Source organism: Trichosurus vulpecula, chromosome 2, assembly GCF_011100635.1.
Source record: "Trichosurus vulpecula isolate mTriVul1 chromosome 2, mTriVul1.pri, whole genome shotgun sequence".
Classification (NCBI taxonomy): Eukaryota; Metazoa; Chordata; class Mammalia; order Diprotodontia; family Phalangeridae; genus Trichosurus; species Trichosurus vulpecula.
Genome location: NC_050574.1, coordinates 217,806,588 through 217,822,487, shown reverse-complemented (window position 1 = coordinate 217,822,487; position 15,900 = coordinate 217,806,588). Strand labels below are relative to the sequence as shown.

Below are 15,900 nucleotides of genomic sequence, written 5' to 3'. Positions count from 1 at the left end.
TGCCTCCTCTACTTTATTTCTACCTGCTACCTTTCCCTCCTATTACTTGCCTACCCCACTCCTCTACCAACTACCTTGCCCTCCTATTACTTGCCCCTTCCAAGGATCCCTCCCCTATCCTCCCATTGCCAGAAATCTAAACTCCCTTCTACACCCTGCTTTTACCTATTCCCTCATTCTCCCCTCCAAATCCTTCCCTTGTCCTCTCCCCCTCTCTATCCCCCTACCATTTTATTTTTTCTAAATTTAGAAGACTTTTATAATCTTCTAAATATATATGTATTGTTCCCTCTTGAACCCACTCCCGAGGAAAGTAGGTTACCAGAACTACCAGCCCTCCTTCCCCATCTAGTTCCTCTGTATCCTTTCTTCCTCTTGAATGTCATTTGCATAAAATAGTTACTCTTTTTAGCTGTTCCTAAATGGTTTTACTTTTAAAATTCATATCATAGTCACTCTTTCTTATGAGCTCACCAATTATTAATAAGGCGTAACAACAATGTTGCTAGCAGCTGCTGTGGAAGCATAAGGACAATAACACCAGCACACAGGAGGGCTGCCAGCACAGATTCTTTGATCTGCTTTTCTAAGGAAAACAACTTCAAGGGGTTAACAATCTTATTTTAATTAAACATACATAAACCATTCACTTAGTTCAGGGGGCAAAAGCCAGCACCCTGAACCTCAGAGCAAATGCAAACAAAAATTATAAGCATAAATTATATAAACAGAGCAAATAACACAGAGAGATCAACAGACAGGCCTCTATCTGTCTGACCAAAGAATTACATAGTTACCAGAGAGAAAGGCACCAACATCTGGGTTTTCAAAGCCAGGGGGCTCCAACGGCTACCCAGAGTCTCATCTGGTCAAATCATAGGACACTCTTCCAGTGAGTGAGAGCCCCAAAACCAAATGCCAACCTCAGATTTTATATACCCTGTTCAGGGCCCTGAGGGCTCAGAGTCTACTTAGCAAAAAGGTGTGGGGCCTGGGGCCTCAAACCCAGTTAGTGAAAGGGTGTAGGCCTGCCTCTAATCAGGCCTTCCTTTGTTGGCCCAACCTGAGGCCTATTCAATGGGCTGGAAAGATCTTTCACTTATAGATTGGCCTTACATAAGGATCTTAGACATACATTTTACGTTATATATATACATATATATATATATATATATATATAAAAGGTAAACAGTCTGTCCTTATGAATCCCTTATAATCAGTCTTTGGTATATACCATATGTTTCCCTTGGTTCTTGTATGTCGAATCTTCTATTAAGCTCAGGATGTTTTTTTACAAAGTCTTGAAAGTCTGAAAGTTTATTAAATGTCCATTTTTTCATTCAAGATGATACTTAATTTTGCAGGGTATGATATTTTCAGCTGGAGCCCCAGGTCTTTGGCTCTTTGATATAGTGTGTTCTAAGACCTGTGGTCCTTTAATGTGCTAGGTCTTGTGTAACTCTAATTTTGGCACCGTCGTATTTAAATTGTTTTAATCTTGATGCTTTTAATATTTTATCCTTGAGCTGAGGGCTTCAGAATTTGACTATAATATTCCTATGAGTTTTCCTTATAGGATCTCTTTTAAGTGGTGATGGAAGGATTTTTTCTATTTCTACTTCCCTTGGTCTAATGCTTCAGGACAATTTTCTTTAATTATTTCTTGTATTATTGTATCAAGATTCTTTTTTTGATCATGACTTTGTTAGTCCGATTATTTTTATATTTTTTCTTCTTGATTTATTCTCCAGATCTGTTGTTTTTCTTAGGTTTCACTTTCTTTTCTATTATTTCATTATTTATGTTTTGTTTAATTATTTCTTGATCTCTTATAATTTCGCTGGCTTCACTTTGCCCAATTCTAATTTTCAAGGTGTCATTTTCCTCCTTGAGATTCTGGATCTCCTTTTCTAATTGGTTGAATTTCCCTTCATAACCTTCTTGTTTTTCTTGGATTATACTTTTTTTTTTTTTAGTTTTTCCTTAATCTCTGTTATTTGATTTTTAAAGGCTTTTTAAAGATCTTCTATAAATTCTTTTTGGGCTGGTGACCATTTGATGTTACTCTTTGGGGGTTTCTTTACTTCAGTATCCTCCTCTGAAAATGAACCCTGGGCATCTCTATTCCTGTAATAGGTTTCTATGGTTGGATTCTTTCTCCTTTACCTGTGCATTTTTTTTTGTGGTAATAGCTTGATTTTTGTAATCACCTTTAGCCCTGAGGTGTGGGAAATGGTGCCTCTTGTCCCAGATCTTCAGTTCCCCCCTAGCCTGGAACCAAAGTCAAACCTTCAATCTCCTGTAAGCGCCCATAGCCAGGGGCTTTCTGCCCCACTGCTTCTGCACTCATCAGTGTGTGCTGTTTCCTTCTCGCCCCCACTGCTCTTTGAAGCGCAGCTGGGTCTGGCGTTCCTTGTCAGCAGAGGTTCCCACAATCTTCCTGGACTCAAAAGCCCAACTCCCCTCACTGTTCTGGGGTGAAAATTTCCTGTGGGTGGGGCCAAGACAGTCTCTCAAACCAGCTAACCCGAGGACTTCCTCTTGTTGTTTAAGTGGCTTACCGCTTGTTGTTAAAAAGGGAACCTAGCATGGAGGTGTCCACTCCTCGCAGGGAACAAACCCCGTCCTGGGATTTTTCTTTCGATCTCATCAAATTGTCCCAGGAAGACCCCGGTCGTGCCCCTATTCTTCTTTGTCTCCACCCATACTTTGTCTGCCCTAAGGTTCTAGTTTAACTCTTGTGGGGGAAAGTCTTGAGAGCTTGGACCACTATCTTCCCAGAATCCTCTCCAAGCTGACACCTTTTACCCTGTATTATCTTTATGGGTGGAAAAAGGATTCAAAACTAATAAACTCCTTGTACAAATATGCAGTCAAGCAAAATAAATTTCCTCAATAATTATATACATTACATACATATGTGTGAGTGTATTTGTGTGTGTGTGTGTATATATACACATATACGTATATGTGCGTGTCTCTCATTCTGTACCCTAAATCCATCACCCCTCTGTAATGAATAGTATGCAAACCATCATCTGTTCTAATTATGAAGGGTTATTTATTTTTACAACTTTCAAAGTTGTTTCATTTTACAATGCTGTTATTATTATATGAATTGTTCTCCAGGTGCTATTCATTTTATTCTTTATCAGTTTATAAAATTCCTCAAAACTATTCATTTTTATAGTATTGATGTTATAGTATAAATTGTTCTTCTGGTTCTACTAACATTGCTCTGTATCAGTTCATATGTCTGTTTCTTTTTGAAATCACCTGTTTCTTCATTTCTTAAAGCACAAGTACTCCATCACATCCATATACCACAACTTAATCAGTATTACTCCTCAACTGATGGAAAGTTTCTTACTTTCCAGGTTTTTTGCCACCCTAAAAAGAGCTGCTATATAAATATTTTTGTGCATAAAGGACCTTTTCCTCTTTCTTTCGTCTTTTCTGGGTATAGGCCTATCAGTGGCATAGCTGGGTTAAAGGGCATACACTGTTTAGTAATTTTTAATCTATAATTCCAAATTGCTTTCCAGAATGGTTATTCCCATTCACAAGTCCAGCAACAGTATCAATGTGCCTGTTTTCCCAAAGTTCCTCCAACATTTGTAATAGTTTTTTGTCATCTTTACCACTCTGAGGGGTGTGAGGTAGAAACTCAGAATTGCTTTAATTTGCATTTCTCTAACTAGTAGTTATTTGGAGCATTTTTTCATATGGCTATAGACAGCTAGGGTTTCTTCCCTTGAGAACTGCCTGTTTATATCTTTAAACTATTTATCAACTGAGAATGGCTTTTTATAATACAAACTTGAATAGATTCCTTATATCTCTTAGAAATGATACTTTTATCAAATAAACTTGCTGCAAAGATTTTTCCCCATTTAATTGTTTTCCCTTTTAAGCTTAGCTTTACAATTTTAATATTAGGTAATCAAAATTTTCCATTTTATATTCTATGATCCACTCTATTCCTTGTTTGGTCCTAAACTTTTCTCCTATCCATAGATTTGATAAGTAATTTTTTTCCATATTTCCCTAATTTCTTCATAATATGACCTTTAACATCTAGATCACATACCCATTTGGAGGTTTCCTTTGTATAAGCTGTGAGATGTAGACTTGACTCTAATTTCTTCCATATCATTGTCCAATATTGCCAGCAGCTTTTGTCAAATAGAGAGTCCTTAATCCAGGAGTTGGTGTCTTTGTATTTATCAAATATTAGGTATTTGATACTTTTGCTTCCATTATATTACATACTTAATCTGTTCCACTGGTTGACCTCTCTATTTTTTAACCAGCACAAAATTGTTTTAATAATTCCTACTTTGAAGTACAGCCTGAGATCTGACACTCCTAGGCTCCTTTCATTTCCCTTTCTTTTTCTTATTTCTCTTGAGATTCTGAACCTTTTCCCCCCTCCATATGAATTTTATTATTTTTCTAGTTCTATAATCATCTTTGACAATTTGATAGGCATTGCATTGAATAAATAAATTAGGCAGTATTGTCATTTTTATTACATTGGCTTATCCTACCCATGAGCAATTAATATTTTTGAGCATCCAGTTGGTGTAAAATTCTGCATCTAATATAAAAAGATAGGTTGAAATTTATTGCCTTTTGCATTATGAGTCTCTATGTGTTAATTTATAATAACCCATCTACAAGTAATCCTTATAATCAAAATATTCTAATAAATGGTACAATGCCAATAATATGTGGGATTTTTAGCATTTCCATATTTGTATACATGCTGTAGTAAACAAGTAGCCTTAATTTGTGACAAATGGTATCTTTTTTTCTTACAGAGAATTGGTGAAAATGAAAAAAAAACATTACAGTAAAAATTTATATTTAAATGTATGTGCATTGGGGGTTAGAGAGCACGTTCAAAACATTTTCCAATTTTATGATGCAGTTGTGATAAAACAACAAAAACATATAGCACAGTTTTTTTTCATATCTATAAAATTATTTCAGAAATTTCCTGAAAAAAAAAAACGGGCATTTACTGTGAGAGTACTTGCTATATAAACTGACTAGAACAGAGCTGCATCTATATACAAAATATGTATATTTTTTGTTTATGTTTATAACTTATAAGAAACATTTGTTTACAAATATAATTTGTGGAGTATATAGACCATGTTACTTTTAATTAATCAGAACAGTCAAACTAACAAATATTGATTCAGTACCTAGTATGTGGAGACCATTCTGCTGGGAATCAAGCTCCTGGGCTGTCTCCTTCAGGTTCTGAGGGGAGATGGTGGTTGAAGTGATGGCAGTGGTTTGACTTACCTAGAACATTCTTCCTTCTTTCTATCCCTCAGTTGCTCTGCTCTTTCAGCTTGGTTAGCTTCCTGCCCTATGTGTAGCAGCTGGTTGGAATTGCTTGTCCCTTCTCCACAGTAATTGCTTTCTTAGATGATGGCTGTGAGAGTTAGGCTGGAAGCAGGACCTGTGGTTGAGGTGGGAGAGGGAGGCAAAGAGTTGTGGTGACGCTGAACACTATGCTTTTGTTAATATAGCCTAAGATGGTGTGATATTTTTCTTTGTTGGAACTGCTGGCTCATTTTGAATTTATGGTCCATTAGAAACTCCAGGTCTCATTTTATGAACAGATACAATAGATAAAACCATAGCTTCCCTTCTAGTACCCCTCCTTACTTTGTGTCATATACAAATTTGATAAGCATGCCATCTTTGCCTTAATCTAAGTCACTGATAATAAATGTTGAATAAAACAAGAGCATGAACATATCCTTAAGGCATTCTAATAGGGGCATGTTTATGGCTTAGTGTATACTAGGGAAATATACTCATTCTTCTTGGCACTCATTAGATACATTTCTGTGTCCAAAAATCGAAATCATTTTTAACACTCATTTTTTTAACCAGCAATTCATTTCTCATATCTTCCCTTTTAAAAATCCCCCCTTTTCAAACAGTAGTAGTGATTTTAACAATATCACTTGTTTCTGTTCCTAGGGATTCTTTCCAAGTACCTTTTGGCATTACTTATTAATCAAAACAGGGAGTGGTCATTAGGTTTGAAAAATTTATCACTTCAATATAAGCAGTTGGAAAATAATATACACCATTCAATAAAACTCTAGTGGCTCATGTTTACCCATGGGATCAAATATAAAATCCTCTGTTTGGTTTTTAAAGCTCTTCATATCCTGATCCATTCCTAGTTTTCCAGGCTTCTTATACATTATCTCCTTCCACGTACTCTATCATCCAGTGACATTGGCTTCTGTATTGTTCTTAGAACACAGCACTCGAAATCCTCACTCCGCGCTTTCTGACTGGCTGTACACCATGCCTTGAACATTCTCCCTCCTCTCTGCCACCTGGTTTCCTTTAAGTCTTAGCTGAAATCCCATCTTCTGCAAGAAGCCTTTCCCACTCTCCCTTCAGGCTAGTGCCTTCCCTCTGAGATTATCTCCAATTTATCCTGTTTACATCATTTGTATACAGTAGATTGTGGGCTCCTTGAAGGGAGACACTATTTTTGCTTTTTTTATATCTCCAATGCTAAGCATAATGCTGTTGCAACAATTTGGCTAGCAGCTGCTGTGGGGGTGAAAGACCAACACAAGCCCAAGAACAAGAATGCTGCCAGCACAAGTTCTTTTGATCTGCTTTACTAAAGAAAGTAACGTTAGGGGGTTAACAATCTTATTTCAATCCAACATACAAATATCATTCACTTCGTTCAGGGGGAAAAGCCAGCACCCTGAACTTCAGAGCAAATACAAACAAATTACAAACGTCAACAGACAGACCTTGTCTGATTCAAATCTCAATGCATAGTTATCAGGGTTTAACAAAGTCCCAACATCCAGGTTTACAAGCTAGGGGGCTCTTAACAGCTGCCCAGAGTCTCTTCCAGTCACATGCCACTCTTCCAGTGAATGAGAGCCCCAAGCAAATAGCTCTGTTCTCTCTTTTTATACAGTCTTTGGATGTCACCTGAGCGACCAGAACTTAGGCACATACTATTGGCTCTGGTCTTAGCAATTCCCCTTAGTACCCTGAGGGCTTCACACCCATATAAGCTTAGCACCTAGTAGATAGGGATTTGAGCCTGGGGCTTTGCACCTAGTAAGGCTCAATCAAAGGCACAATTAATTTATCATTCTAAAACAGTAAAAAAGTCCTAAATCAATTGATATTACAAGTACCTGGCATTTAGTAGGTACTTAATAAATGTTGTTTTCCTTGAAAAAACATACAAATTGTATCATAACTTGCTATGAACCAATTCTGCTAACTGCTAGAGAGCTGAAAATTGGAGGAAAAAAACTCCCTTGACATGTTGTCAACAGACTCCATAAATTCTTGGAAATGCTATAGTTTTTCATGTTTAAATGAAATTCACTTCATTTCATTTTGTAAAAAATAACTGTGGTTAAGTTTCTAATGTACTTAAATCTATGTGGAGTTTATTTCTATAAATCATATGCAGTCAACTGATAAGTATCACAAACTATTTACAGAGAATTATGGATAAATATACATATATGTGTATATGTATAAACATACATAGATATAGTAATCTGTGACAGCTCTAATTCAAAGAGATCTCAAGAGAAACTGTAGTAGACAAGTATGTGTAAGTGTATAATGCCATTATGTTTTTCTTCTTTTTTCTTTCTTTTTTTACCATTATGTTTAAAATAACAATATAATATAAAAAAGGACAGACGAGGTAAGGAAACAAAGATTATTAAACACCTACCATGCTAGGTGCTAGGGACAGAAAGACAAAAACAAAATAGTCCCTGCCCTTAAGGATCTTACATCCTACCCAGGAAAATAACACACATATGCAATGATATACAAGAAACTGTAATGGCAATCAGGGTGGGGCTTTTTGCTGTTCTTCTCTTAAGTGCCTTTAGTTACCTTTCAAATATAATGGCAAGCAAAATGGGACTTTTCACTGTTCTTTGTTTGAATGGGGCAGGTACTGTGGGATCTTTTGCCTTGGAGTATTTCTCAGCTATTTCTCAGCACTGAGGCAATCAGGAGTCATTGACTTGGATGTGATACTGGGGATTGGGAACTTTCACACATCCAGCCTGGTTGAGGTCAGAGCCTTCAGGGCTCTGAACAGGATATAATTGAGGGGAGCTTGGTGTTTGAGTTTTGGGGCTCACTCATGGAAGGAGTGTTGAGATTCTGGGCAAGCCGTTGTGACTGTCCCCTGGCTTTGCTAACCCAGACCCATTGGTTCTTCTCTGGTTACTATGAATTGTGATTTGAATCAGACACAGTCTGTTGATGTTTGTAATTTCTGTTTATACTTGCTCTGAAGTTCAGGGGGCTGATCTTTTCCCCTGAACTAAGTGAATGATATATGTATGTTTGATTAAACTGAGATTGTTAATGCCTTAAAGTTGCTTTCCTTAGAAAAGCAGATCAAAGAACCAGTGTTGGCAGCCCTTTGTGTGCTGGGTGTTGTTAGTCTTACACAGCCACAGTAGCTAGTAGCCACATTATTGATACAGAAACATACAAAGACATGACATGACATAACATACATACAATACATGAGTAACATACATTATACATGATATGTGTTACATATGTGTTATATATTATACATACATATGTATACATGTTATACAGGAAACATACAAAGACACTAGACCCAAGGTAATCTTGGAAAGGAAGGCACCAGGAGCTAAGAGAATCAGGAAAGGCCTTCTGCTGAAGCTGGCATTTGAGTTCAAACCTTATCTCAAGGGACTCTGTGAGATAGGGGCACAAAGGGAGAGCATTCCAGGCATGACAGATAGCCAGTGTAAAGTCATGGAGCTGGGAGATAAAATATCCTGTTGAGGCATAGCTATTAGACCAGTAAGACTGGACCACGGTGTATATGGGCAGGAATTATGTGTAAGAAGACCAGGGAGGTAAGAAGGGGCCAGGTTATATAGAGTTTTAAGTATAGATCAGGAAAGATTATATTTTATCCTAGAGGCAACATGGAATTCCTGGAGTTTTTTGAGCATGATCAGATCTGTGCTTTAGGAAAATCACTTCGGCTACTGAATATTGGGTGATCTGGAGTTCCAGGGAGAGGCTTGAGGCAAGCAGACCAATTATGAACTTTTAAAATAATCCAGGCAAGACATGGTAAGGGCCTCAATTGTGGCAGTGGTTGTCTGAATTGAGTGAAAGAAATATATGCTAGAGATGTCATGGAGATAGAAACAACAGGATTGGATAACTGCTAGAATATGTCAGGTGGGTGAGAATAAGTAGTTAAAGATGATATCACAGTTGTAAACTTGGGTGACTTGAAGGATGATGGTACCCTTGGAAGTAGCAGGGAAGTTCAGAAGAGGTGTGGGATTAAAGGTGAAGGTGTCCTTTTTTTGGACATACTTAGTTTGAGATGCCTATGGTACATTTCAAAATGTCCAAAAAGGACTTGGTAATGTGGTTCTGGAGATCAGGAAAGCGTCTAGGGCTGAGTTTCTGCCTTAAGTAAAAATACGTCTTTTAGAAGTAATAACAAAATAAAGGCACTGCGATTGAAGAAATTATAAAATTTCTTTTAGAGAAATTTGGATAGCAAAAGTAATTGTTTCAGAATTACTTTTTTCTGTCTTCTATTTCATAGTCTGTTTGATTTATGGATTTCTATACATAATAATTTTCAGTCAAATTATGAGGTGGGATTCAAGCCTTCATATTTTTTGGTACATATTTATCAGCTACTGAGCAGCTGAGTACCTGAGCAATGGAAAAAGAGTAGTTTGGCTACCAAATTTCATGGTTCCTACAGTCTCCAAATTCTGAAAGACAGCTACTCTGGACTATTAACCTGCTACAGCATTTGGCAACTCTGACCCCATAAGCAGTGGTAGCAGTTATGGTAAGAAGGTGCCCCAGAAATAGCTCCGAGGTTTAAAACACAACCAGGAATTCCATGAGGAAAGGGACTATGTGTTTTATTAGGGATGGCATGACAGAGTAGAAAAACATCTAAACATTGAGTCAGGAAGACCTGAGTTCAATCCTTAGGTCTAACACATGATGGCTTCACAAGCCTGTACTTACTTCTCAGTACCCCAGCCAATTCTCTCTTGCAGTCTATAAGTTGCAGGGTCAGTGCTGATCTGCATTTACAAAGTTTCCCTGTGGGGAATTCCTGATACCAAAGAAATCCAAGGGGCAGTCAGGAGGGGGAAATCTCCCCTAGTATTTAGCGCTTTGCACATAATTCAGTAGGCTAAGCACCTTAGATTTTGTTGGTGTGGGAGATATCTCCACTAAGGCATATTATAAATCAGCAACTCCTACATTATTTATAGTCTTAGAACTGTGTGAAACTCAGAGAGATTAAGTGACTTGCCCAATCACACAACTCCTAAGTACTAGATGCAGCATTTGAACCTAGATCTTCCTAAATCTAAGTACATGCAGCATTCTAGCCTACACCATAACCCTGCCTGCAGCTAGTCCTCAATAAATATTTACTAAATTTAATAGGACATGTCTTTCAGGATTATTCTCCCTCTCTCCTTCTCTCTGGGGATCTTGCCACTTTTACTTTTCATGTTTGAATGCTTTCTAATTAATATATTATATATACTTACATATGTATGTATGTATAATATATATATATATATATATATATATATACATTTTTTTTCAACTACCAATGCTTGAACTCAGCTCTGTTCTGAGTCAGCTATAGAGAACTATCAGGCTCGAGTATTTAAAGTTGCTCAGGCTAAACTCCCATGGGGGCTTGCTCTTAGCTACCTCTTCTTGGAGAGTTCCTGGAATGGTTTCTGGTTTTAGGTTGTAATTCTATAGGTTATAAATTTATTTGAGAACTACAGTACTCAGATAATTTAAAACGGTCAGGGAAGATTTACCATAACTACACAAAGACAATTTATTTCAAGCTATCTTAACAAGAACTATCTGACTAAGTGAAGTAAGGTCTGTCTTAACTCAATCACTGAGCACTTTGTGTTTGCTTACTTGTTCCACAATAACTTTTATAGGTTGTGGGCTGATTTGGGCTAAATTTGATATGCTGCTATGAGGTACTTCAGATGGTTATGACTTGTAATTCAGTAAACCAACCTGAAATACAGGGAAGGCAAATATTTTTGAAGGGCATATCTTTATCAATTTTTACTATATTAAAATGAAAGAGAATGCAAATAATGGAATAGCATTGTCCCGAAGAAGTAAAATTGCAGTTCACCATAAAGACAATGGAGAAATACATGGTAGGTGTAAATAGCTTTCAGTGTGTTTGCAAAAGTGAATTTCATGAAAGAAATGGCACAAATGACAATATCAAAGAGATGTGTGACAAGAAAAAATAAGGTTCCACAGTCACATAGTAACAAAAAGTAATACCATATACATGGAATACCATATATGCTGCACTGGTAGCTGTGTTAAAAGATGTACATAAAGACCCTTACACATTGGGTGGATCCTCTGGGGAGGATTTATGGGAGGACATGGAGGAGAATAAGCCAAGATGAGAAAATGTGGTCTGCAAATTGGAAAGAAGACACTCATCAACAAAATCAGATTCATTGAAATACTTAAGTATTCAATTTATTGTTTTTATGGAACTAGAAATTATAGAGATAATAGGGCTGTGTCAAGTGGAGTCTATAGCTCATCCAACTTGTTAAGTAGGGTAACTTGATATAATGCTGATAACAATAGCTGACATTTACAAAGCAATCTACATAAATATGTGCATCTGATCTACACAAAAACCCAATGAGGGAGGTATCAGAAATATTACCATCATTTTACAGGTAAGGAAACTGAGACTTAAAAGGTTAAATTGAACATGGTTTTATAGTCAGTCAGTTTTTAAAAAAGCATTAATTAAGCAATCATGGTCTGATAAAAAATTTTTTCAAGTAGATATTTTCCCTTGTTAGTATATGGTCATTTATATTGTTGGCCATTTTATAGTAATTTTAATTAAAGTTACTGTTTTTGTCTTTTGATATGCATAGGTATCGTTGGTCAGCTTGGTAGCCAATGCTCTGGGCTATTCGGAACTTGGTGCCATCAAATCCCTTCGAACACTAAGAGCATTAAGACCTCTGAGAGCATTGTCCAGGTTTGAGGGAATGAGGGTAAGAAATATATGAAAATTCCTCAAATGATTCTTTACCAAATAAACACAAAAATGAGCAGATGTGCTTAATTCAACCCTCTTATATTTCAAAGAATCATAAAATCAGAGTTTAACTCAAATTCATCTCAGAGCACCTAAATCAGAGGGAGATTACATGAACCAGACAAAATCATACAGTTACTTAGTGAAAGAACTAAGACTAGAAATCAGATTTTTGACTCCCAGTTCATTGGCCTTTCCACTACACCGAAATCACACTGCTTAGCACATAAAAGGCTCTGTGCAACCACACATATTACATTAACTCATTTTGGTACATATTTCCTGATCAAATTAATAATAAGAGCCTAGGATTTAATTGGTAGAAATCATCTAATTTAACCCCATTCATTTTACAAACTAGGAAACTAAAGCACAGAAGGGAAAAACATTTTTTTCCAAGATCACACAGCTAGTAAATAGTAAAGCCTTAGCAATTTGCTTTTCTCCTCTCCACAGATATTATGATCTCTTAAAAAGTTATTAGTAGTTAAAAGTAAATAATTTCTTCCTAATAACATACATAATTCTTAAAATGTAAAAGAAAAAAGCCCAACATTTCAGTCTTAATAATAGTTTCAAAATTAAAGCAAAAAAGGAAGTTTGGATAATTAGTCAGGCACTAAAAGCAAAAATGGCTTTGGGGAAACTTTTTTTGCATTAACTACCGGTGTAATTATAGGTTATATTCTTGACTTCTGATTGAACAATGAATCTAGTTTACTTTCTTCTTGTTAATTGTATTCTAATCTGAAGAGTATACGTGCACCCTTTTAATTCTCACCTGTGGTAAAACATTTCTGGTCCATATTTGAAATTGTACAAAATTAAGCATATATACTGTGAAAGTAATGTCAGCACAAATTTTTTGGATAATGATAAATGACCTGTCCTCAGTCTCCACATAAGTAAAATGAAAAAAGAATGAAAAAATGGTTTTAGTTTGCATGTTTTGCTAATTAATTTGAAATAATAAAATAGATGACATTTACATTTTAACTTTTTTATGAACTATTATACTATAGTACCTCATTTGGCCCTCATAACAGTCTTGTGACTTATTGTTAATTCCAATTTTACACAGGAGATTCAGGTTAAGTGACTTGCCCATGGTTACACAGTCAGTAAGTGCTGGGGAGAGGGGGTTACAATTCAAACCCATATCTTTCCTGAATTGAGGTCTTGAATCTGCTGTTTGTTTTATATATACTCTAAATCAAAAGTTGGCAAACTACAGCTTGAGGGCCAAATCCAGCCTGCTGTTTGTTTTTGTATGGCTCACAAGCTACTAGACATACAAAAACAAGTGACAGGCCAGATTTGGTTTTTGGGCCATAGTTTACTGACCCATGATTTTAATGATAATGATGATGATTATTGTTGAGTGATTTTTCAGTAGTGTCTGATTCTTTATGACCCTATGTGGAGTTTTCTTGGCAAAGATACTGAACTGCTTTGCCATCTTTTCCTCCAGCTCATTTTATAGGAAACTGAGGCAAACAGGGTGAAGTGACTTGCCCAGAGCCACATAGCTAATAAGTGTCTGAGCCCAGATTTGAACTCATGTCTTCCTGACTCCAGGCCTGGTGCTCTATTCACTGTGCCAACTAGCTGCCCATTTATATATTTATATACTGCTTTAAAGTTTATGAAGTGATTTGCAAATATTTTTTTCAATTTATCCTTTACAACAATACTAGGAGGGATCTTGTTGTTGTCCAGTCGTTTAAATCATGTCCGACTCTTTATGGCCCCATCTGGGGTTTTCTTGGCAGAGATACTGGAGTGGTTTGCCATTTTCTTCTCTAGCTCATTTTACAAATGAGGAAACTGAGGCAAACAGTGGTACATGACTTGCTCAAGGTCACAGAACTAATAAGTGTCTGAGGCCAGATGTGAACCCAGGAAGATGAGTCTTCCTGACCCTAGATCCAATGTTCTATCCACTGCACCACCTAGCTGCCCTCCTAGGAGACAGCATTGTCATTATTATCAAGCATATTTTACAGGTGTAGGAACTGAAGCAGACAGAATGCATAACTTGCCAGGGTCGCTCAGCTAGTAAGCATCTAAGTCTGGATTTGCAGTCCAGTCTTTCTGACTCCAAATCCTATGCTCCATCCACTGTGCCACTTAGTCTCTTCAATGAAAGTAAGAGTTTATTATAGTCATTGAGGAAATGGTCTGATTAAATGTAAAATCATGTGCTCAACATAAATCTTCTTTAAAATTCCAAATATCTTACTCTTACACCCTGCTTTTATCAGATAAAAGCTAGATTATTTTCCATCCTCACTATATCAGTCTTACTTAGCTGAAGTAAAATGTACCTTAACCTAAATATTTGAACATTTCAAATTCTACCAATTACACTTAGGTAAATGTGGAGCAGTAGTGTTATGTCTTCAGAAGAAAATTCACTTTTGTTGCAACACACTTTTTTAGAATCTATGAACAACCAAGTAAAAAGGAAACAAATTCTTATTAATGTTTCTCAGATTCTGAAAATTTTAAAATCTGAAAATATGGTTTGAAGGCATATAAAACACCTGTTTTAGTCATCAAGTTCTTTGTATTACTGTCCTCTCATATATTCATTAACTTCATATATTAACTTTTTGGCATATTTTTTGTATTACTTGTTAATTTTAATTTCTTTGGTTGGTATTTACTGTCTCTTTCTCTTTTTTTCTTCTAGCATACAAACATTTTATGACTCCATCTTACTATCAGGTTTTTCTTTATTTCTTTTTCATACTTTGGCATACTTTTGCTTTCCAAACATACTGTTGATCTTAAGTTTTGTCACTTTTTTTTAACCTTTTCCAAGTATTTATTTTAAGCACTCAATATGGAAGATACAATTCTTTTATGTATGTTTTTACTAAAAATATGCACAATGCTATTGTAGTAGGAAATAAAATAGAACTTAAGTAAAAAGTTGTATGTTTGTTTTTTAATGCATGGTTTCCTTTTTCTGAGCTAGGTGGTTGTGAATGCTCTGGTTGGAGCCATTCCCTCCATCATGAATGTCCTCTTGGTTTGTCTCATATTCTGGCTCATCTTCAGTATCATGGGAGTAAATTTGTTTGCTGGCAAATTCTACCACTGTGTTAATGTCACAACTGGTACCATGTTTGAAGTTAAGGAAGTCAACAATTTTACTGACTGTCAGGCTCTTGGAGACCAGGCTCGGTGGAAAAATGTGAAAGTAAACTTTGATAATGTTGGAGCTGGATATCTTGCCCTGCTTCAAGTGGTAAGTACCTATTAATCTTCTTGCCTGGTTATGATTAGCAGTACCAAAGTGAATGATGGCTTATAATTTTCCATTAAGCATAATCCTTCCTCTGTTGTGACGGCCTTTAAGAAATATGTGATGTTAACTCAGTTTTTATTGCTCACACTTGAAAAACCTTTTGAAAACTACCCTTTGAGAAAAAAATGGTTCATGTACTTACTTTAAAATGTTCTATATGTTTCAATTCATTTTTGATGAGAATTTAATTTTATAATGTTAATTGTATAGCTTTATTGCATCATCTTATAGGTTTGTAGCATTCCAAGGTTCTACTTATTATCCTCAGTTTCCTAAGGAGAATAAACATATTTGTAGAGTTTGATTATGATGTAAGGTAAAATACCTGGTATGATCTCACAGGCTTTGTCCATGTGTACAAATAGTTCAGACATTT

The 15,900-nt window shown here is 36.1% G+C and overlaps 1 protein-coding gene across 1 annotated transcript in view; it reads left to right on the top strand.

Moving 5' to 3' along the window:
- The window catches only part of SCN3A (sodium voltage-gated channel alpha subunit 3), a 116,228-nt gene that overhangs the window by 83,352 nt on the left and 16,976 nt on the right, over positions 1 to 15,900 (top strand). The window contains exons 21-22 of the mRNA XM_036744309.1: positions 12,042 to 12,164; positions 15,192 to 15,464. Of these exons, the coding sequence (XP_036600204.1) occupies positions 12,042 to 12,164; positions 15,192 to 15,464 (396 nt within the window). The remainder of the gene's footprint in view (positions 1 to 12,041; positions 12,165 to 15,191; positions 15,465 to 15,900) is intronic.